Source organism: Cucurbita pepo, chromosome LG18, assembly GCF_002806865.2.
Source record: "Cucurbita pepo subsp. pepo cultivar mu-cu-16 chromosome LG18, ASM280686v2, whole genome shotgun sequence".
Lineage (NCBI taxonomy): Eukaryota > Viridiplantae > Streptophyta > Magnoliopsida > Cucurbitales > Cucurbitaceae > Cucurbita > Cucurbita pepo.
The window spans coordinates 206,294-228,762 of record NC_036655.1 but is presented as its reverse complement, the minus strand read 5'-3'; the positions used below and the strand labels follow the sequence as shown (position 1 = coordinate 228,762).

At 37.5% G+C, this 22,469-nt stretch overlaps 2 protein-coding genes and 3 non-coding genes across 5 annotated transcripts; all 5 read left to right on the top strand.

Annotated features, from left to right (window-relative positions):
• Window positions 1–5,015: 5,015 nt before the first annotated feature.
• Window positions 5,016–7,743, top strand: LOC111779732 (galactinol synthase 2-like). Its single transcript, XM_023659851.1, has 4 exons — window positions 5,016–5,356; window positions 5,957–6,277; window positions 6,364–6,498; window positions 7,327–7,743. Exons 1-4 carry the CDS (start codon window positions 5,057–5,059, stop codon window positions 7,546–7,548), a joined length of 978 nt encoding a protein of 325 aa, XP_023515619.1. The 5' UTR covers window positions 5,016–5,056; the 3' UTR covers window positions 7,549–7,743.
• Window positions 7,744–9,448: 1,705 nt separating this feature from the next.
• Window positions 9,449–9,522, top strand: TRNAI-AAU. Its single transcript has one exon. It is a non-coding gene; the product is annotated as a tRNA-Ile (tRNA).
• Window positions 9,523–9,601: 79 nt separating this feature from the next.
• Window positions 9,602–9,675, top strand: TRNAI-AAU. Its single transcript has one exon. It is a non-coding gene; the product is annotated as a tRNA-Ile (tRNA).
• An 81-nt stretch (window positions 9,676–9,756) lies between these two features.
• Window positions 9,757–9,830, top strand: TRNAI-AAU. The gene has a single exon. It is a non-coding gene; the product is annotated as a tRNA-Ile (tRNA).
• A 42-nt stretch (window positions 9,831–9,872) lies between these two features.
• On the top strand, window positions 9,873–13,986 carry LOC111780555 (ABC transporter I family member 20). The gene is made up of 7 exons (XM_023660982.1): window positions 9,873–10,226; window positions 10,316–10,449; window positions 11,035–11,154; window positions 12,587–12,682; window positions 12,761–12,913; window positions 13,381–13,458; window positions 13,550–13,986. Exons 1-7 carry the CDS (start codon window positions 10,055–10,057, stop codon window positions 13,787–13,789), a joined length of 993 nt encoding a protein of 330 aa, XP_023516750.1. The 5' UTR covers window positions 9,873–10,054; the 3' UTR covers window positions 13,790–13,986.
• Window positions 13,987–22,469: the final 8,483 nt, after the last annotated feature.

Sequence of the window (22,469 nt, the reverse complement as noted above, 5' to 3'; positions counted from 1 at the left end):
GTAAAAGTCTATGATGTTTTGTTGGAGCAAATAGACAGTTCATGTCTCCACTGATCACGAGATAGATGGAGATTTCAGATGATTTGTAAATGAAAATTTTTATCGTGTCTTCGTTGGTCTCTCATCTATACGTAATTAAAAATTTAATTGAAAATAAAATAAAATAAAAAATTTAAATATGGAAAAGAATCCAATGACGTCATCATTTACCCCTATTTACTTTTAATGGGAATTTAACCCTTTATGGTAAGATTTAGAATCATATATTGTTTTCTTTTACTTTATTAAAATAAATAAATAAAGACATTATTCTATGTCACATCTCTTTTTCTTTTAAGGAAATTCCAAATAATAATAATAATAATAATAAGAGAAATCTCGGGTCGAGTTAGGTTACAAATTTGATCTTTTTGGTTTGGAAAAAAAAAACTCTAGTGGGTCGGGGTCAATGGGTCTAGAGCTTTTATGATTTTCCGTCCTTTGATTGTCGGTTTTCAAACCCTAACCCTTAATTACTATCTAAATTGATTAAGTCGAGATCCCGCTCGAATCCATTTGATATTAAACTCATTTTTTATCCCAGTAACTAAACACAAAGACCATCTTAATAACACGTAATGAATCTACAGGTGACTTTAATGGTCGAGTGTAATGACCCAAGTCCACCGCTAGGAGATATTGTCCTCTTTGGATTTTTCCTTTTGCGCTTCCTGATACCACTTGTCACAATCGCACTCTTGATGACAACGGACTTGCGATTGTGCGACACTCACTTTCCAACGACAAGTGAGCTAAGCCAATTCGTTCTTACGTCTCCTACGACCAAGCAATGTATGCTCGAGCCTCTGACTTCGGTTTAAGAAGAAGGTTTTAGAAAACGAGGGCAGAGAGATTTTCGAAAGACAAATTGTGAAAGAGACGTTATGTAAGCAAACAAGAGAGTAACAACCACAGCTCACAGTATATAACTTTTGGTATACAAAAGTTGACAACGTTGTACCGGAAAAAAAAAAAAGTTTATATATATATTGAAGGACCACTTTTGTTGTCCTTAATTTGAGGCGGCAATTTTATTATTCTTGTTCTTAATTAAAGGGACATAAAATATTTTATTTTATTTTTTTAATTTTTATTTTTTTTAAATAATTATTTTTTATTTCAGTTAAAAAAAAAACATAAAGATTTAATAATTATGTTTTTATCTTTTTTTTTCTTTTCAAAAAGAGATATAATTAGATAAAAATAAAATAAAATAAAATGATATTTTATTAATTAATATTTAATAAAAGATTTTAATTAATAAACAAATATTTAATAAAAAAATATTAATTAATATTAGTCGTAACTGACATGTTTTATATCTGTTAAGGTCTAACGTTAAACTTCTCGATATTATATTAAAAAAAAAACATTATTTTGGAGTATTTAATAAAAAAAATAATTTGGAGTGATGTAGGTAAGTAAAGAGGTGTCTAGGGTTTTGGCACGTGGGAGATTTATAAATGGGTCAAGTAAGAGTGTTCTTGAGAGGTGTCAAGAAACGAACGAGATGAGGCGATATCGGATGCTTTTGCCTTCTTTCTCATCCTCATCTTACTCTTACTACACGACAATTATTTATCGTCCCGATATTTGACGACATGGACATGATCGACTACCAGTTTTTTACTGTTCAATGTAGAAAAAGAATCTCAAATTTATACTGAGATCGATAGATTACTGAATGTACGCTCAACCCACGTAAAAAAGAAAAAATATTTACGAAACTTTTAAATTTGTATCTATTTAGCTTTTAAACTTGTAGAAAGGGTTCAATATACTGTTCAATTTTTAAGCTTGGGTTTACGATGTTTCTAAAAATTACGAAAATACCCTTGGATGAGATTTCTCTAATGCATATTATTTTAATGGTTTCTATTGCGTAGAAGGAGGATCAGATATTGTGATCTGTGCTCTCGTTAATTAATGGACAAACTCCTTGTTCCCATGCCATTCTTGGCTAGAATAGTGCAAGGCATTACCCTAAAAAATTGGTCGAGAATAACTTTTCAGAACTGCCCTAAAAAAAAAAGAACGTTCCACGAAAAATGAACTCAAAATTGGCCGAGAGATAACAAACATGATTCAACTTTTAAGCTTGGGTTTAAATTTTTTTCTGAAAAATTACGAAAATACCCCTTGATCAGATTTCTCTCACGCATGTTATTTTAATGTGTTCTCAATATATGTAGAAGAAGGATGAGATATTGTGATCTGTGGTCTGGGTAATTGATGGACAATCTCCCTATTCCTACGTCATTCTTGGCTAGAATAGTGCAAGGCACTACCCTAAAAAATTGGTCGAGAACAACTTTTCAGAACTACCCTAAAAAAAAGAACATTCGATGAAAAACGAACTTAAAATTGGTCAAGAGATAACTAGTGTTTAATAGATGATTCAACTTTTAAGCTCGGGTTTAAAATGTTTTTGAAAAATTACGAAAATACCCTTGGATAAGATTTCTCTTATGCATGTTATTTTAATGTGTTTCCGGTATATGTAGAAGAACGATGAAATATTGTGATGTGTGTTTGGGTAATTGATAGACAAACTCCTTGTTCCTATGTCATTCTTGGCTAGAATAGTGTAAGGCACTACCCTAAAAAATTGATCGAGAATAACTTTTCAGAACTGCCCTAAAAAATAGAACGTTCGACGTAAAACGAACTTAAAATTGGTCGAGAGATAGCCAATGTTTAATAGATGATTCAACTTTTAAGCTCGGGTTTAAAATGTTTCTAAAAAATTACGAAAATACCCCTTTATAAGATTTCTCTCTATGTTGTGTTTTGGTAATTGATGGACAAACTCCCTCTTCCTACGCCATTCTTGGCTAGAATAGTGCAAGACACTGCCCTAAAAAACGTCAAGAATAACTTTTCAGAACTGCCCTAAAACACTAAAAAATAAACTTTGGATGGAAAATGAACCCAAAATTGGTCGAGAGCTAGCCTTTTTTGGACAGAATATAATATCTATCATCGAACCCATTTAGTTAACGAAGAGAAATCTCATTTCTCTCTCTCTCTCATTCCTCGTACGAGCAGACAACTATAGACAATCGTAGACATCTTAGGTTCAATGTCCCTTAAAATTGTGTAATAGATTCTTAAATTTTTTTAATTTTATGTCTATTAATCCGAAACTCCGTAAAAGAATATATTTTTTAAGTCGAGGATTAAAAAAAAAAAAAATATATATATATATATATATATATTAAAAATGATTTATTAATAGAAATACTTCCAAAATATTTTTACCTTAAAGATAACCGATACAGTGAACGTGAGTCGAATGCCACGTGGACGCCATACTCTGAATGAAATTAATTTTAAAAAAGGGGTAATAAAATACAAATCCAACTTCTGTGTGAACGCCACGTGGACCAGAATTCGTGTACGTGCTGATACCAAAATGGTGGACCCCACAGGGACCAAAATCGTAATGACGTCTATATGACCGACACGTGTCCACTACTCTGGACGTGGCTGTCCTTTCAGCAATTCCGCGTGGAGAAATTATCCGCTACTCTCGAACTACTGTGGGCTCTCCCTTCTCTTCGTCGGTCATTATTTGACCTTACAATTTTATTTTATATATTTTTTAGAATTAATAATTTTGATTATAAATATATTAATAAATTAGATATTATTTATTATTTTAATGTCCACGTGATGTCTCCACCTCTCACCCATAATTAATGAATTAAATAAAATAATTGTAAATATTAAATAAAATATTAATTGCAACGGTCAAAAATAATTTAGGTCAAAATTTAACCATTAAAAAAAGTAGAAATTTAATATTTTATTTCAATATTTTTAAACTAAAAAATTAATTAAGAAAATTAAATTAATTAAAATATCTATAAATTTTATATTTACGTCTAAAAAATACTCTACTTTTAAAATTTTTGATAATATTCTTAAATTTTAAAAAATTCTAAAAAATACCATTAAACTTAATAAAAAAAAATTAAAAAAATACCATTATCTGAAATTGTCAATATTTTTTTAAAAAATATCTTTTAAATTAAAAAAAATTATTTTGGGTATATGTATATGTATATATATTATATATGTATATGCATATATATATATGTATCTGTATATATGTATGTGTCGTTCGTATCTGTATATATATATATGTATGTATGTATATATGTATGTATATACATATATATATATATATATCTATCTATCTGTATATATGTATGTGCCGTTAATAATAACTAATGAGTTTGTGCCGTTCGTATCTGTACTATGTATATATATATATATATATATATATATATACACACACATACATATGGATATGTATGTATATATGTACGTACTTTCTTTTAAAAATATCTTTTCAATTTTAAAAATAATATTTTTTTAACTTTAAAAATGATTTAATATATATATGTATTCTTACCCTGTACTTCAAAAATATCCTTAAAACTTTTAAAAATTTAAAAAATAATAATTAATCTTTAAAATAGAGAATTTAATTTTTTTTAATAAAAATCACCATTTTAAATATATTTATTAAATATAATAATAGCACTATTAAAAGTATTAATTTTTAAATAAAATATTAACGATTTTTATGGCAATAAAAAATTTAAATATATTTTATTAATTTAAATTACTAATGTTTTATCCTTTAGGAAGCTTCATAGGTAAAGATGACACCCGTAATTTAATGCTTCGTAAGTGTAACAGGCGCAATCTCAGCCGTCGATTTCGAACTACATCAACGATGACACTTAGCCTTACATTGTAGAGTTATTTACAGTTATACCACGTTCACACAGTCAAACAAACCCACCGTCCAAATCCACAACACCGCATCCTCCCACCGTCAGATCACGACCTCCGCCACGCGTACGGTCGGATTCCGAGAAATAGTGAATTTACTAAGATAGCCCCAAAATTTCGCTATATAAACCCGGATCTGCCGCTAAGTTTGTCATCAACGGTCTTCGAAGTGTTGTGGTCAAGCAAAAGCAAAAGAAAAAGCTCATTAGCAATGGCTCCTGAATTGAGCGGTGTTGGCGGAGCGGCTAGGTGCGGGTACGTCACGTTCTTGGCCGGCGATGGTGACTACGTGAAGGGCGTGGTCGGGCTGGCTAAAGGGCTGAGGAAAGTCAAGAGCAAGTACCCTTTGGTGGTGGCTGTGCTGCCCGACGTGCCGGAGGAACACCGGGAATTGCTGAGGTGGCAAGGGTGTGTCGTCAAGGAGATCGAACCAGTTTACCCACCCGACAACCAAACCCAGTTCGCGATGGCTTATTATGTCATCAATTACTCCAAGCTCAGGATCTGGGAGGTACTAAATTCACCATACATCTCATCCGTATTTATAACAAGGAAAAGTGTCTGTTTTCATAAATTTTCTAGTCAATAATGGGTTTGTGCCGTTCGTATTTATAGTAGAGAAAACAGTGTCTTTCAGTTAATAACACTAATGGGTTTGTGCCGATCGTATTTATAGTAGAGAAAACCGTGTCTGTTTTTAGTTAATAACCACTAATGGATTTGTGTCGTTCGTATTTGTAGTAGACAAAACCGTGTCTGTTTTCCATTAATAACTACTAATGAGTTTGTGCCGTTCGTATTTGTAGTAGAGAAAACAGTGTCGGTTTTCAGTTAATAACCACTAATGGGTTTGTGCCGTTCGTATTTATAGCAGAGAGAGCGGTGTCTGTTTTCATAAATTTTCTAGTCAAGTTAATAAGCACTAATGAGTTTGTGGAGTTCGTATTTATAGCAGAGAAAACCGTGTCAGTTTTCATAAATTTTCTAGTAAGGTTAATAACCACTGATGGGTTTGTGTCGGTCGTATTTGTAGTAGAGAAAACAGTGTGTTTTCATAAATTTTCGAGTCAGGTTAATAACCACTAACAATCTTAGCATTGGGTTTGTGTAGTTCGTGGAGTTTAAGAAGATGATATATTTGGACGGGGACATACAAGTGTTTGAGAACATAGACCATCTTTTCGAAATGGAGGACTCGTATTTGTACGGTGTGATGGACTGTTTTTGCGAGAAGACATGGAGCCATTCGGCTCAATATACGATTGGGTATTGTCAGCAGTGCCCCGACGCGGTCCATTGGCCATCGGACTTTGGCCCCAAGCCTCCTTTGTACTTCAACGCTGGCATGCTCGTGTTCGAGCCCGACTTGCGGACTTACCATGACCTACTTGCGACTCTCAACGCCACTCCTCCCACCCCCTTTGCGGAACAGGTGTTTATTCTCATTGATATTTTAAATTTTAAATATAATTAAAAATACCAATAATTTTAATTTTTTAATTTTTTTAATTTGTGTAGGACTTTTTGAACATGTTCTTTAAGGAGAAATATAGGCCAATTCCGGCCGTGTATAATCTTGTGATGGCGATGCTATGGCGCCACCCGGAAAACGTGGAGCTCGACAAAGCGAAGGTGGTTCACTACTGTGCTGCCGTAAGTATATCCTATTCTAACGTGATTACACCTCGAGGTCATGGACTTTTGAAGCTCTAGTACCACGAGTCTTCACTACGATCCACACAGTTATGGGTCTTTACCATGACTATACTTTTGAAGCTCTGGTACCACGAGTTTTCACTATGATCCACACCTTCGAGGTCGTGGGTCTTCACTATGACTACACTTTCTAAGCTCTGGTACCACGAGTTTTTACTATGATCCACACCTTCGAGATCGTGGGTCTTCACTATGACTACACTTTCGAAGCTCTGGTACCATGGGGTTTCACTATGATCCACACCTTCGAGGTCGTGGGTTTTTACTATGATTACACTTTCTAAGCTCTGGTACCACGAGTTTTTACTCTGATCCACACCTTCGAGGTCGTGGGTCTTTACTATGACTACACTTTCGAAGCTCTGGTACCACGAGTTACTAACCTTCGAGATCGTGGGTCTTCACTATGATTACACTTTCTAAGCTCTGGTACCACGAGTTTTTACTCTGATCCACACCTTCGAGGTCGTGGGTCTTTACTATGACTACACTTTCTAAGCTCTAGTACCACGAGTTTTCACTATGATCCACACCTTCGAGGTCGTGGGTCTTTACTATGACTACACTTTCGAAGCTCTGGTACCACGAGTTACTAACCTTCGAGATCGTGGGTCTTCACTATGACTACACTTTCTAAGCTCTGGTACCACGAGTTTTTACTATGATCCACACCTTCGAGGTCGTGGGTCTTTACTATGACTACTTTCGAAGCTCTGGTACCAATAGAGATAGTGTTATTTATATATCTTTGGTTTTTTTGTACAGGGGTCGAAGCCATGGAGGTACACGGGAAAAGAGGAGAATATGGACAGAAAAGACATAAAGATGCTGATCAAGAAATGGTGGGAAATTTACAACGACGAGACCTTGGACTTCAACTACAAGAAGGAAGGAGACGAGGGCGGTGCCGATACACGACAACCATTTCTGGCGGCGCTGTCGGATGCTGCCGATGTTCACTACCATACTGCCCCATCGGCGGCTTAATCCAGGGCGGAGGCGCCATATAATATATTTATACATCATGATATAAGTATTATTTAGTATATGCGTCTCGTTAATTTATGTCTTTTTTTTAATTATTAATTTGTGAATTTTAATATGTAAATTAGAGTGCTTTGTGAGGATTTTAATGTAATACTTAGGGGATCTTTTATTTATTAATATATTTTTTTTTTATAGAAATTATGTGTTTTTTTATTTTTTTTATTTTCAATATTTTTATCTATTAGTTTCAATATGAATAGAAATATTAATAATTGTCATTATTAATTAAATATTTTTTACACCGACCAATTTTGATTAGGGGTGTACATGGTCTGGGTTGGGTCGGGTTGGGAGATTTTTTTGACCCAAAAAAAAAGTTCGGGTTGGTTGGATTGGTAACCCAACCCAACCCGAAACTTTTCACAACCCAACCCAACCCAACCCTCTATTTTCGGGTTGGGTTCAGGTTGAGTTGTCAATTTTTTTTTTAAAATTTTATTTACACACCCTTTATAATTATTCGGAAGATAAAATATATTGAAAGTTCACAAATACAAATTAATCTATAATTATTGACAAATAATAATAATAATAATAATAACGAACAAAAATTGTAACATATTAACATAGTTCAACATTGTTTTTGAATTGGATTTTTAATACCATAGTTGGACTCAATACCACTCTGACAATACCACTAATACAGAAAGATTTTTAATATAACTTATATATTTTAATTTGGATAGGGTCAACCTGCCCATGAACCCAAAATTGAACCGATTCAGTTCGGGTTCAGAAAAAATAAACCCAACACTACCCGAAATGTTAATCCAACCCAACCCAACTATAAGAGTTGGGTTGGTCTGGGTGGCCGGGTTGAATGTACACCCCTAATTTTGACCAATAGAAAATTGTCACATCATTAATTTAGAATTAATTATAAATTAATTGATACTTACATTAAAAGACATAAAAAATTGACCAATCAAATTAAAAGATATTTAAATTTTGATTTAACTCGAAGTATTTAATAGCTTAGTTGGTTAGAGCGTTGTGTTAATAACGCGAAGGTTGCAGGTTTGAAACGTGCATCGACCAACGAAGCATGTCAGTTGGCTTGTTAGTTTAGTTGGTTATAGCGTTGTGTTAATAACGCGAAGGTCGCAGGTTTGAAACGTGCATCGGCCAACGAAGCATGTCAGTTGGTCTGTTAGCTTAGTTGGTTATAGCGTTGTGTTAATAACGCGAAGGTCGCAGGTTTGAAACGTGCATCAGCCAACGAAGCATGTCAGTTGGCCTGTTAGCTTAGTTGGTTATAGCGTTGTGTTAATAACGTGAAGGTCGCAGGTTTGAAACGTGCATCGGTCAACGAAGCATGTCAGTTGGCCTATTTGCTTAGTGTTGGTTAAAGCGTTGTGTTAATAACGCGAAGGTCGCAGGTTTGAAACGTGCATCGGCCAACAAAGCATGTCAGTTGGCCTATTTGCTTAGTGTTGGTTAAAGCGTTGTGTTAATAAGGCGAAGGTCAAAGGTATGAAACGTGCATCGGCCAACGAAGCATGTTAGTTGGCTAGAGCGTTGTGTTAATAACGCGAAGGTCGCAGGTTTGAAACGTGCATCGACCAACGAAGCATGTCAGTTGGCCTGTTAGCTTAGTTGGTTATAGCGTTGTGTTAATAACGCGAAGGTCGTAGGTTTGAAACGTGTATCGACCAACGAAGCATGTTAGTTGGCCTGTTAGCTTAGTTGGCTATAGCGTTGTGTTAATAACCTGAAGGTCACAGGTTTGTTGGTTAGAGCTAGACCTCCATGGGCCACGTAATTTTAAACATTAATCAACTTTTTATTTTGAAAATTAGGAAAAGAAAATTAACAGTAATGCCACCAAAGCATGTTAGTTGGCTTATTAGCTCAGTTGGTTAGAGCGTCGTGCTAATAACGTGAAGGTCGCAAGTTCGAAACCTGCATGGGCCATATATTTTCATCATTAATGAACTTTTTATATTTTTTTTGTTTTGAAAATTAAAAGTAATGCCAACGAAGCATTTCAATTGGCCTATTAGCTCAGTTGGTTAGAGCGTCGTGCTAATAACGCGAAGGTCGCAGGTTCGAAACCTGCATGGGCCATAATATTTTCAAACATTAATCAACTTCTTTTATTTCTTTTATTTTGAAAATTAAAAGTAATGCCAACAAAGCATGTCAATTGGCCTATTAGCTCAGTTGGTTAGAGCGTCGTGCTAATAACGCGAAGGTCGCAGGTTCGAAACCTGCATAGGCCAATTATTTTGATTTTTTTTTTGTTGCCCTTTTCTCCTTACAAACCATCTGTCTCTGCAAAGCAATGGCGGTGGAAGAATCGAGTGCCTGAAACAATGCCACGCCTCACTTCGTGTTCTTTCTCCATCTCCCACCTACCGTATTACTCAAATCCAACTGTTTCTCCTTCAATCTCTCTTTTAAACTCCATTTCTCTACTCCTAATTCCTATCCTCCACTCTGCAAAATGCCTACCACGATGCCTGGTTCCACCCCCACCATCGTCATCGACGCCCTCCGATTCACCTACCCTGGAATCGACGGCCATCCTCCGCCTGGTTCCAAGCCCCTCATCGATGATTTCTCCCTCACTCTCAACGCCGGCGATCGTTGCCTTCTTGTCGGATCCAATGGCGCTGGTGAGTCCCCGTTGTAGATCTCTTAAAATGTCGAACCAAATATCTAGGGGATTTTTGTTTACGCTTTTGAAATGTAATGTTGTTGACAGGGAAGACCACGATCTTGAAGATTTTGGGAGGGAAGCATATGGTGGAACCTCATATGGTTCGTGTGCTTGGAAGATCGGCGTTTCACGATACTGCTTTGACTGTTTCTGGCGATCTTTGTTATCTAGGAGGAGAGGTTCATCCTTCTTCTTTCTTCTTCCTTTCTTTTCGTTTCTTTGTTTCTCTCTGTGTTTTCTGAATCTGTTGGTCATTGATCTTGCTTGCCTTCAATTTCGTTCGTTTCCACTATGATTGAATACGGCATTGTTCTTAGAGGACTGATTTAAATCTCTTGATTTGAGGAACTAGAAATGATTTTGTGTTCTGTTTTGCTTGGGATGAGAAAGATCTGCAAGGAATGGGATAAGATTTGTTGTTTTGTTTTTGTTTTGTGGATCATGAGGATCTTTTCTAGTGTAGCTCTCTGATCATGATTTGTGCATAGGAACATTGTTGAACATTGTTGTCTGAAATGCGAAGGAATTCATTTAAATTCTGATAACTGAAAATTACAGGGTGTTCTTGCTTGTATACACTGTGTTAGTGTTAAATCTAGGCAGTCGTTTTTCGAGTTTCTTGCGTTTACGAAGCAATAACAGCTTGATTTTGAGAAGCTTTTGAGAAATTCTTATAAATCTTGTTTGCATGTTCTTCATTTTTTTTCCATCTGCTTATGTGAATAGAAAAGATACTGAAAATGCTGACGATCCCTTTCCTGCAGTGGAGGAGAGATGTGGCGTTTGCAGGATTTGAGGTTCCCATTCAAATGGCTGTGTCTGCAGAGAAGCTAATTTTTGGAGTAGGCGGGGTTGATCCACAAAGGAGAGCTGAACTTATTAATGTAAGGTGGTCTGATAATCTCATGCTTCTGTTCTGTGAACTTAACCTTCTTAGCTCGTATTGCCCTCTGCTGTACTATAATGGATGTGTAGCTACCCAAGCCCACCGCTAGGCTAGCAGATATTGTTCTCTTTGAGCTTTCTCTTTTGAGTTTCCCTTTAAGGTTTTTAAAATGCGTCGGCTAGGAAGAGGTTTCCACACTCTTATAAAGAATGTTTTGTTCCCCTCTCCAACCGATATAGGATCTTACAATCCACCCTCCTTCGGGCTCAGCGTCCTCGCTGGCACTCATACCCCTCTCCAATTGATGTTAATCTATTTCCTTTAGGGCCCAGCGTCTTCGTTGGTACTCGTTCCCCTCTCCAATCGATGTAGGATCTCACAATCCACCCTCTTTGGGGCCAAGCGCCCTCTCTAGTCCTCGTTTCTCTTTCCAATTGATGTAGGATCTCACAATCCACCCCCTTCAGGGCCAAACGTCCTCGCTGGCCTTCGTTCCTCCCTCCAATCGATGTGGGATCTTACAATTCACCCCCTTCTCGCTGGCCCTTGTTTCTCTCTCCAATCGATGTGGGATCTTACAATCCACCCTCTTCGGGACCAAGCGTCCTCGCTAGTCCTCGTTTCTCTCTCTCCAATTGATGTGGGATCTCATAATCCACCCCCCTTCAGGGCCAAACGTCCTCGTTGGTACTCGTTCCCCTCTCCAATCGATGTGGGATCTCACAATCCACCCTCTTCGGGGCCAAGCATCCTCGTTGGTCCTCGTTTCTCTCTCCAATCGATGTGGGATCTCACAATCCACCCCCCTTCAGGGCCAAGCGTCCTCACTGGCTTTCGTTCCTCCCTCCAATCGATGTGGGATCTCACAATTCACCCCCTTCTCGCTGGCCCTTGTTTCTCTCTCCAATCGATGTGGGATCTCACAATCCACCCTCTTCGGGACCAAGCGTCCTCGCTAGTCCTCGTTTCTCTCTCTCCAATTGATGTGGGATCTCATAATCCACCCCCCTTCAGGGCCGAACGTCCTCGTTGGTACTCGTTCCCCTCTCCAATCGATGTGGGATTTCACAATCCACCCTCTTCGGGGCCAAGCATCCTCGTTGGTCCTCGTTTCTCTCTCCAATCGATGTGGGATCTCACAATTCACCCTCCTTCAGGGCCAAGCGTCCTTGCTAGCCTTCGTTCTTCTCTCCAATTGATGTGGGATCTCACAATCCACCCCGTTCAGGGCTAAGCGTTCTCGTTGACACATTGTCCGGTGTCTGGCTCTGATACCCTTTGTAACATCCCAATGGGGAAGCCCGAAAGGGAAAACACAAAGAGGACAATATCGGCTATTGATGGGCTTGGGCCATTACAAAATGTTCTCATAAATAATGTCAATGTCAGTCTGTCAGCTCACAACTCCTTTTCTTGTTTTGGGACTTTAGATATTAGACATTGATTTATCATGGACGATGCACAAGGTGTCTGATGGTCAGAGAAGACGGGTGCAAATATGTATGGGTCTTCTGAAGGCATATAAGGTATTTATCATTTTTTCTTGTGAAATATTGATATTTTTATATTTGAAAACGAAGTTGATTGTTCTCTTTTCCTCTTAGGTTCTTCTTCTTGATGAGATAACTGTGGATCTTGACGTGCTGGCAAGGGCGAACCTTTTGAAGTTTTTGAGAAGGGAATGTGAAGAGCGTGGCGCTACAATTATCTACGCCACACATATATTTGATGGTCTCGAAGACTGGCCATCACATATGGTACGCTCAATTCAATTGTTTGTCTTGTCTCTTTCTATGTGAGATCCTTGGGATGAGAACGAAACATTCTTTGTAAGGGTGTAGAAATTTCTCCCTACTAGATGTGTTTAAAACTTTAAGGGAAAGCCCAAAGAGGACAATATCTGCTAACGGTGGGCTTGGGCTGTTACAAATGGTATCAGAGCCAGATATCGGGCGATGTGCCAGTGAGGAGAGCCCCGAAGGGGGTGGACATGAGGCGGTGTGCCACAAAGGATGCTGGTCCTGAAGGGGGTGGGTTGTGAGATCCTTACATTGGTTGGGGAGGAAAACGAAACATTCTTTATAAGGGTGTGGAAACCTCTCCCTAGTAGATAGCGTTTTAAAAACTTTGAGGGGAAGCTCGAAAGGAAAAGCTCAAAAAGAACAATATCTGCTAGCGGTGAGCTTGAGCTGTTACATTCTAAGTCTCTGTTTTGCTTTGGTAGGTCTATGTGTCGCATGGGAAGTTGCAGATCTCCATGCCAATGGATAAAATTAAGGAGATTAGCCAATTGTCTCTTATGGTAAGTTTTTACAACATGGAATCCTTATTTCGGTCGAAACGAAGACCGAACAAAGTTCAAATGTTTATTTTTTCGTTATTTGAACTCTCAGAGAACAGTTGAGAGTTGGCTAAGGAAGGAGCGAGACGAGGAGAGGAAAAAGAGGAGGGAAAGAAAGGCAAGTGGTCTGCCTGAATTTGAAGAAAGAATAGAGGAAAGCCGTGTGACGGGGGATCCAGCCCGCGCCGCTGTTCGAGTCATGAACAACGGCTGGGCAGCAGGACGGCTTCACTCCACCGTAGCCGGAGAAGAGAACTTCTTGTTGAGCTCAAACAGAGTTCTCAGACAGTAAGTGTCTTCCTTTACTCTTTGCAATGTTTAGTAAAAGAAGTAGATCATCACAATAGTCAGCCATGAAACAAAATTCATGGAAGCATTTAAGTTTGCTTACGTATTTATAGGGTGCTCTTATTTTATTTTAATTCATGATATTGTTAGATCCAGTGTTATTGAATTGCTATTAAATGAAGAAAATTTGTTGTTCTGAAATGCTTCTTGGGTGCTGAACTGTTTTTCATATGCTTCTTTATGGTTTCCGTATGGTTTGAGTTGAGATAAGTTTGGGTTGGGTTGGTCCGGGTTGTCGGGTTATCGGGTTGAATGTACACCCCTAGTATTAGATGTGTTATTTGGGATTCAATCATCCTCTTAAGCTTTGAAGTACGAAAGTGGATTATTCGAGTTTGAACAAGAAAGTAAAACGAACGAGTCAATCATCACCTCGTCAAAACAACATTGATTCTTAAATTTTAATTAACAGATCAAATCGAGATCAAATCCGGTTGAAAATCGAACTTTAGACCTTTAAGGAAGAATGTGAGGTTCCACATTGACGAACTTTAGACCTTTAAGGAAGAATGTGAGATTCCACATTGGCGGGGGAGGAGAAGATCCCACGTTGGTTGGGGAGGATAACGAAACTCCGTGTGGAAACTTCTCCCTAGCAAACACATTTTAAAACCCTTGAGGGGAATCCCGAAAGGGAAAGCCCAAAAAGGACCATATCTCCTAGCGTTGGGGTGATGTACCAGCAAGGAGGCTGTTCCTCGAAGGGGATAGACATGAGGCAGTATGCCAGTAAGGATGTTGGGCCTCGGAGGGGGTGGGTTTGGTGGGTCCCATATCAATTGGAGAGGAACGAGTGCCAGGGCGCTGAAGGTGAAGGGGGTGGATTGGGCCTTGAAGGGGAGTGGATTTGGTGGGGTACCACATCGATGGGAGAAGGGAAAGATTGGGCCTCGAAGATGGTGGATTTGGTGGGGTTCCAACATCGATTGGAAAAAGGAACGAGTGATAGGGCTCTGGGGGGTGGATTGTGAGATCCAACATTGGTCGAGGAGGAGAACGAAACATGTGAAAAGGGGGGTGGATTGTGAGATCCAACATTGGTCGAGTAGGAGAACGAAACACCCTTTCTAAGGGTTTGAGAACGAAACACTTTTACAAGCGTGTGAAATGAAAGAGAATGAAAACACCCTTTATAAGGGTGTGAAAACCTCTTGTGACACGTTTTGAAAATGGTAGTTAGGGAAAGTCCAAAGAAAATGCATATAAATTACCTGATTTTACATTGACATCAAATAACTAAAATAGATGAAAATAGATGAAGCGACTCTTTAACTAAAGAAGTGCAAATTTTAACTAAAATTAATTTAGCGCGCACGAGTTATGGTTCTATGAATTTGGAGATAAGTTCGATCTAGAGATGGTAACATTTAGTTCTTTGAATGAGTGAGATAATGGTAACATTTAATTCTTTTTCGAGAATAAATTGAATGTTACGAATGAGGTTGAAGGATACAAATGTTACAAATGACAACCCATAAGGAACAGATTAACCTGATGCCGGTTGTCGACACCCCTCTATGACAACACATCTCCCAAACACTTTTCCACTTTGACCGGTAATTTGTTATCACCTAAAAAAAGGGAAAGGAGTGAATATAAAAACCCCTCTATGACAACACATCTCCCAAACACTTTTCCACTTTGACCGGTAATTTGTTATCACCTAAAAAAAGGGAAAGGAGTGAATATAAAATACTCAGTAAACAACGTCTCATTGCATCCTTAATCTAGTAAGTTACCACAAGCTTTTCTTTGAGCTCTAAGAAGTTCAGGTCTTGCACAAGAATTTCCCTGATCCCTCGTATTATCTACTAATGTAGTCCTTCGATCTTTGTGGAGGAAATATTCTACACACAATAGTTCATGTCCCTCGTCCCCTCTTAAGGTGATTGTTTATATTCTTACGGTGGGTTTAGTGAGTTTAGTCCACACACAATATTGACTTTACAAGTTAACTATTTATGTTGTCTCTCGTCTACAATGAAGGTGGGTTTCATTGTACACACAATAGTGATTAATCAAATCGATCCCTTCACGTTGCTAGCAATCTCATAAGTTCTCATAATTTTTCTCGGGTACCGTGGAGACTTATTAGGTTCTTAGGGTTTCTAGGCGGCTTAGATCTCATCTTGCATTTTCAGGTCGCTCGGAGCTACCTGTTTGCGTGTGAGCATTTCCTACCTTAGGTGGTTAGAATATATGTTTAGACTATAAAGGGCAATTTTGGATGAGGAATGCAGTATGTTAAGAATATTTAGTACTAAATTATAATTTACCATATATATCGTATTTGATATTTTATTATAAGGCAAATATCTTTCCATTTATTACTCTTTCGTCATTGTAATTTGTTTTATTATAAATAGATAACCTTCATACCATTTAGGTGTGGTGGATTAAGCAAATATTCTCATGGTATCAAAGCCCATTCGGTTTAGCAACCCCGATCCTTTCTTTTCAATGACTTTTGAATCCTCTACTATTCTTTTCTACCACTACTGCTGACGTCGCAGGGGTAGTTGCCATGGCTGCTGCAGGCAGACTCGATTGATTACTCTTCGGCTCCACCTTTTTGACCTCCAAATCACCCTTTGCCATACTTTGTACACAACCTCACATTCTCTAACATAATCGGTTTCCCCTTAGCCAACATAGCCTCTCTCATTTTCTTCTTAATCAACCCTTCATTCTTCACAGAAACCATAATCTCAGGATCCTCATCAGCGTTTTCTTCGGAAATATATGGTATCTCGATAAGCCCATCGATCTTCTGTAGAGATTTACCTTTGGAATCTTGGCGCCGCACTGGCTTATTCACCAACCAAGTCGCCGCCATCCTTTTCGCCAAAATTGGCTCCTTCGCCCACTGTGGCGTCCGGCTTCAACATTGTCTTTGCCTCTTGTTCCGGGTTTCCCATTCTACTTCTTGGGTTAGACATATTCTCACGGGAGTCAAGGCATCCCTTTTCATGGGTTAGACATATTCTCGCTGAAGCCAAGGCAGCATCGCCGCTGAGCGACGATCTCTCTGCAGTTTTCGATAACTAAGTGTTTCTCGACTTCTCTTTGAATTTTTCAGATCAAAGTTNGGGGGGGGTGTGTTAAGAATATTTAGTACTAAGTTATAGTTTACCATATATATCATATTTGATATTTTATTATAAGACAAATATATGTTGTTACTATAGGTATCTTTCCATTTATTGTTATTTTTAAATCCTTGTAATTTGTATAATTATAAATAGATAACCTTCACAGAGGTGGGTGGATTAAACAAACATTCTCACATTGTATGTATGATATAGAAAATTATTGTTATACCCCTAGAATGAGATTTTTGGTAAGAAATTACATTCTCACATGGTATGTATGATGAGTAAGCTACGGTAAGAAATTATAAAAATGTCCTTATGATGAGATTTGTGATAAATGCTGTTTTAAATGCTTTTCGGTGTGTTAGAAAGGGGATGAGTTATTGTAATCTATACTCCAAGAGACTGATGAATGTTATCTCGCCGTTGAGATTTTTTTATTTGCATGGATGTTTTAGTTCATGGTTACGGTGCTTTAGGTTATTAATAAGATATCTCCCTACTAAACTTGCATGAATGTTTCGATTATGTATACTATGATCTAGTAGATCAGTAGGATAAACTCAGGTACAGGAGAACCAAGTTAAGACTAGGGCACATGAGCTAGGGTGGTCTCGAGTCAACCAAGTTTGTACGTTTCCAGTAAACCAAACACCCTAGGATCGTGAATGTCAATCTAAGGTTCAAACCTGTGTGCATTCAAAATATGGATTAGCCGAGGAGTTAGTCTTAAATGTTTTGAAAACAATAGTTGAAATCAAACCGCCTAGACTCCCCTAAGAACTTAGTAGACCTCCACGACATTCAAGGTCAACCAAAGTAGCTCACTAGGCTATAAGAAGTATGAACGATGTCATTAGTATCTCTATTACCTTTTCCACTTTGAAATTAGGGTAGTGCGTGCCCCAACCTTATAAAAATTGTTAGGGGTCTCCTAAACAAGGCCATTATGCTGTAAACTCGTCTTTTAGAGGGGGGGTGGGACCATGTAGGTTAACCTAGTAGCTGGCCTGGCCAACATATGGAGAATCGCTTGCCCCAAACTTCTATGATTTTATGGTCTTGTGGAAGGGACGACTAGCTAGCCTTCTATGTATGATGTTCATAATTAGCTCACACCGTACTGTCACACAAAATCTTTATGAGGTAGCTCCTCAATCTAGGAATCTGGTCTCTCATTGAGTAAGCAAAACAAGCTACCCTAAGCCAAAGAACAAAAAGGTAATTTACCCAGAGATGAGACTTGTCGCTCGATAAATTTGTGATGCAAGAAAAGGGTAAACCACTGCCCGAACCTAAAGTGGGTCCGTTGGCAGCTAGAGAACCATAAAATAACTCTGAGGTCTCCCTAAATGCTCAGATAGCAATAGAGGTTAGACCAGAACTCCTTAGAGCTTAGAGCAAACTCGTTGATACCTACTAGGATAAGGACGCGATAAGAGCCTACAACTAGATTTCTTACGAAATATTATATATATATATATATATATATATATATATATATATTTTTCTTCAGGTGATCGTAGGTACCCGTCAAGGTGAAGGAGTGCTTGGGAGCTCTGCACTATCACAGGGTGTTAATCCAAGACGTCAGTTTAGTTTGTATTTTGGGTATTGTTATTTGTATTCATTTTGTATCTCGTTCTCGTTTCCCGTTTATAAATAAATTAAATATAATTTATTTTGTATTATTTTCATTTTGAAATTTGGTTTTTAAGTATAATGTTTCATGACTCTAAATCGTGTGAAATTTTATCGTATTTATCATTTGTCTTATCTTTTAGTCACGATCGGAGGTTCGATAAGTCAAAAACTAGGTCATAACAAAAACATTACTTATTCTTTGTTATTTAGTAATGGTCGGTTGATTAGGTATAAAAAGACAGGTCTTTACATAATATAATATATACAATAACGATACAAAATAACAACCAACCATATTTATCGAATTCACAAACCATAGTAAAAAAGGAAACAAAGTTCTCATCCGGTTGAATTCACAACCCGTATGCAAACCATATTTGGAACAAAACGCTAAATATGGAAGAGTTAATTCAATATAAATGTGCACAATACCTAAGCTTTTGCTTCTATAGCCATCAAAGATATTATAGCTTTAGCTTTTCACCGTACTTTTTATAAGTGTATTATCAATAATGGTTATCTCAAAGAGAAGCATGCTCCTTAGTGTTTACATTCTTTTGGTTGTCATTGAGATTGTAAATGCATCGAGACTTCTTGATTATAGTGATCCAATTGGCGATGTTAGTTCTGATTGTAACACGAGATTTCAAGTTTGCAAACCAACTCGTAAAGGTACTAATGGAGTCGTCACCCAAAATAAGGGAATGAAAGACACTCAAAAGGCAAGTTCTCCCGACAATATGGCTAAGCCCGAGGGTTATACATATAATCGTTCTTAAAGTTTGTTATAAGAAAGTACTCGCATCATATTGAGTCGGATATATCTGTGTTTTGTTCGATATCATTTTAATAAAGTTAATATATTTTTCTTTTATTGAATTAACATCAAAACATAAATTACTTTTGTCGTGTAAAACTGTTTATGAAATTTCTTATAATAATTACTTATTCAATGATATATTTATCGGTCATAATTATCATAATTATTAGCTTAAATGAATTCTAAATCAAGTATTACCTTTTTCGAGATTAGTTCGAATTGTATGATTGGATTCGATTTTATTAATTGAACTGGTTGGGTAACGAACCTAAATTTCAGTTACCTAAAGTCCCCGATATCATCTAAATCTAAGCTCATATGTGGAATATAACTTTTAAAATATCATCATTAAAAAAAATACTTTATCATTAAAAACACAATCATGATCTTACGTGTTCAAAACATAATTCAGGAATGAAATTAAAAATAATAATTAAAATTAATTTAAAACGTTAAATGCATAACAACCTATTCTAATGTATGTCTAGGAAATTAAATATGCTACTAGTCTATGCACGTGCCATGATCTCTAATTGCGATGTCGTCGACAATAGTACATGGGTGCCTTGCCTTTACTTGATAAAGGATGTAGCACACGAGGTGAGTATTTCAAAGAATACTCAGTAAGTGACCCCACTATAGGGGCCGTAAAAATGCAAATACAAGCAATAATTTTCTAGGGACCTATAAATAAAAACATGCTAGGGGTGACTTCGAGTCCAGATGTGCAGTACTTCCCTACACATGAACCGCACGTGCGGGTGTGACTCTCGAGGTGCTTCGTAATCCCCCAAGCTGTCCGTAGTGACGTCCAGAGATCAGCAGACTCCTGAGTGTCATGCTTGGCATGATCACCACCATCATCGTAGTGTATGCGTCCGTAGTCATCATCATAAAAAGGGAAGTATCCCGATGCTTATGTACATATAGAAATGCATGAGGTCCTTATAGTTTCTCGTCTTTGAAACATCTTTTAGACACAATCCTAGTTCCATCCTTGTATTACTATAAGTAATATATGTGCATTAACTTCCCATTTTATCTTCATCTAGGGTTGTGTCCTAGGCATAATTATCGTCATAATACCTATGGCATTCACAACATGCTTCTCAACTTAATATGGAAAATAACGTCATATTAAGGAAATAATATTATCTACGTCATCATATCATGCATCATCATCATCTTATAATGCCATCGTAACACGTCATAATCATCATAAAGCATCATCAAACATCATCTTATAACTCATACGCGACATCATACATCATAAGGCATAAATGACACGTGCTGGTTCCACTAGGCACGCGTTGTCATACATCAAGCAATTGCCTAGTCTATCCTATAGTAAGGCCACTTACTTGATTGGCCTTAGCCGATGTTCTCCCTAAATTAAATACGTTAGCTACCATTCCTTGAAAGCTGCTCCAAGTGTCGCTGGAGTTTGTTTTCTATTACGTGATCTCATTTCTTTCGTTAGTATTTCACAATTCTAAATTAAATTCAACTTGAAATTGTGAAATAGAGANGGGGGGGTCAAAATGGTGAGAAAAGATGATTTTATCCTTTATCGAGTTGGATAAGCTGAGATCCCGATGCAGAGCCGAATGAGCTGAGTCGAGCTGAGCCATTTAAATCGCTGGAGCCGAAGGAGTGTCTTCTTACAGGTGTGACATGTGCTAGCAGGGGGTGAGGGTCACGTCGTAGTTCCCTCTCAGGTCGAGGCGTAGGTTCGGGGCACCGACGCGACTGTCGGGCCTAGGTCTCATGCTACAGGTGAATTGGGTCGACACTGGGCTGCCTATTGGATTAGGACCGAGGCGCGTGTTGAGCTGCTGCAATGCACGGGGCTGAGTCGTCTGGGCTGGGATGACTCTGGTGCGAGTCATTTGAGTACACTAATATGTCATTGATGAACACTATTACAAACATGTCAAGGAAATCTTTGAATGCTTTGTTCATCAAGCCTATCAAGCCTATAAAAGTTGTAGGGTGTAGCCAATCCAATACTTTTAATTCAGAGTAGTCATATGAGGTAGCCAGAAACTTATAAAATAATTCCCTAATGACTCTGATACCGAACACGACTCTCCACAATGGTATGATATTGTCTACTTTGAGCATAAACTCTCATGGCTTTGCTTTGGGTTTTCCCAAAAGGCCTCGTACCAATGAACTTAGTATTCCTCACTTATAAACCCATGATCATTCCCTAAATTAGCTGATGTGGGACTTCCATCATCCAACGAGAACTATCTCAGATGAACCTTATTTAGATGATCTAAATATTTTAGAGGTCGTTTGGTTTCAAGTTTTGTTTATGATAATTATGAATCAAAAAACTATGTTTGGTGTTGCATCAAAAATTTTATCGGGGCTAGTAAAGATATTAGGATCATGTATAGAACTCTAACAGGATTCATAATACGTAGATAGTAGGACCATGAAAATTTTTATCGGGGCTAGTAAAATTTTGTCGGACCTAACATATTCATAATACGTAGATGTACGATATAGGGCCTAGTAAAGAGTTGATCAATTCATCTTAGAATCATGTATAGAACTCTAACGGATAAATATGAATTGAGGAGCCGAGTGATGAGATACGATGACCCAATAAAAGTCCGATTTGACTATACACTCTTGTTCATCAACTTTAAAGTTAAAAGGTCCATAATATTACACTTCTGCACCTTAAGGTTAATGGTATTAAAGGTCCATACCATTACACTCTAAAATTGAGTTAATGACCAATGGTTAACGATTGCTCTAACCAGTTGTTTTCTTAAAATAACTAAAATACTAATAATAATTGATAAGCTCGTAATATGTGGTCACTCGTCCAAATTTAACAATAATATATTTTTATCCATTAGATTGTGGGTGTGGTTGACCATGAAAACTAATTTTGCAAGTATAAAAGTGAAACAAACCGAGAACAAATATGTTCAACCCTATCTCTTTTTCTCTCTTATTTCAACAAAAATGAGTTTATTTTCAAAACTTGCACTCTCTCTCTTGATCTCATTATTCTTAGCTAAACAATTCTTTGTCACCGAAGGATCACT

What these genes read in the sequence shown, in the direction of transcription:
- LOC111779732 (XM_023659851.1), top strand. Translation starts at nt 5,057, where the DNA reads ATGGCTCCTGAATTGAGCGGTGTTGGCGGAGCGGCTAGGTGCGGGTAC. An exon ending in CCAAGCTCAGGATCTGGGAG is followed by an intron (nt 5,357 to 5,956) that starts GTACTAAATTCA and finishes GGGTTTGTGTAG; the next exon opens with TTCGTGGAGTTTAAGAAGAT. An exon ending in CCACCCCCTTTGCGGAACAG is followed by an intron (nt 6,278 to 6,363) that starts GTGTTTATTCTC and finishes TAATTTGTGTAG; the next exon opens with GACTTTTTGAACATGTTCTT.
- LOC111780555 (XM_023660982.1), top strand. Translation starts at nt 10,055, where the DNA reads ATGCCTACCACGATGCCTGGTTCCACCCCCACCATCGTCATCGACGCC. An exon ending in GGAGAGCTGAACTTATTAAT is followed by an intron (nt 11,155 to 12,586) that starts GTAAGGTGGTCT and finishes TTGGGACTTTAG; the next exon opens with ATATTAGACATTGATTTATC. An exon ending in AAGACTGGCCATCACATATG is followed by an intron (nt 12,914 to 13,380) that starts GTACGCTCAATT and finishes TTGCTTTGGTAG; the next exon opens with GTCTATGTGTCGCATGGGAA.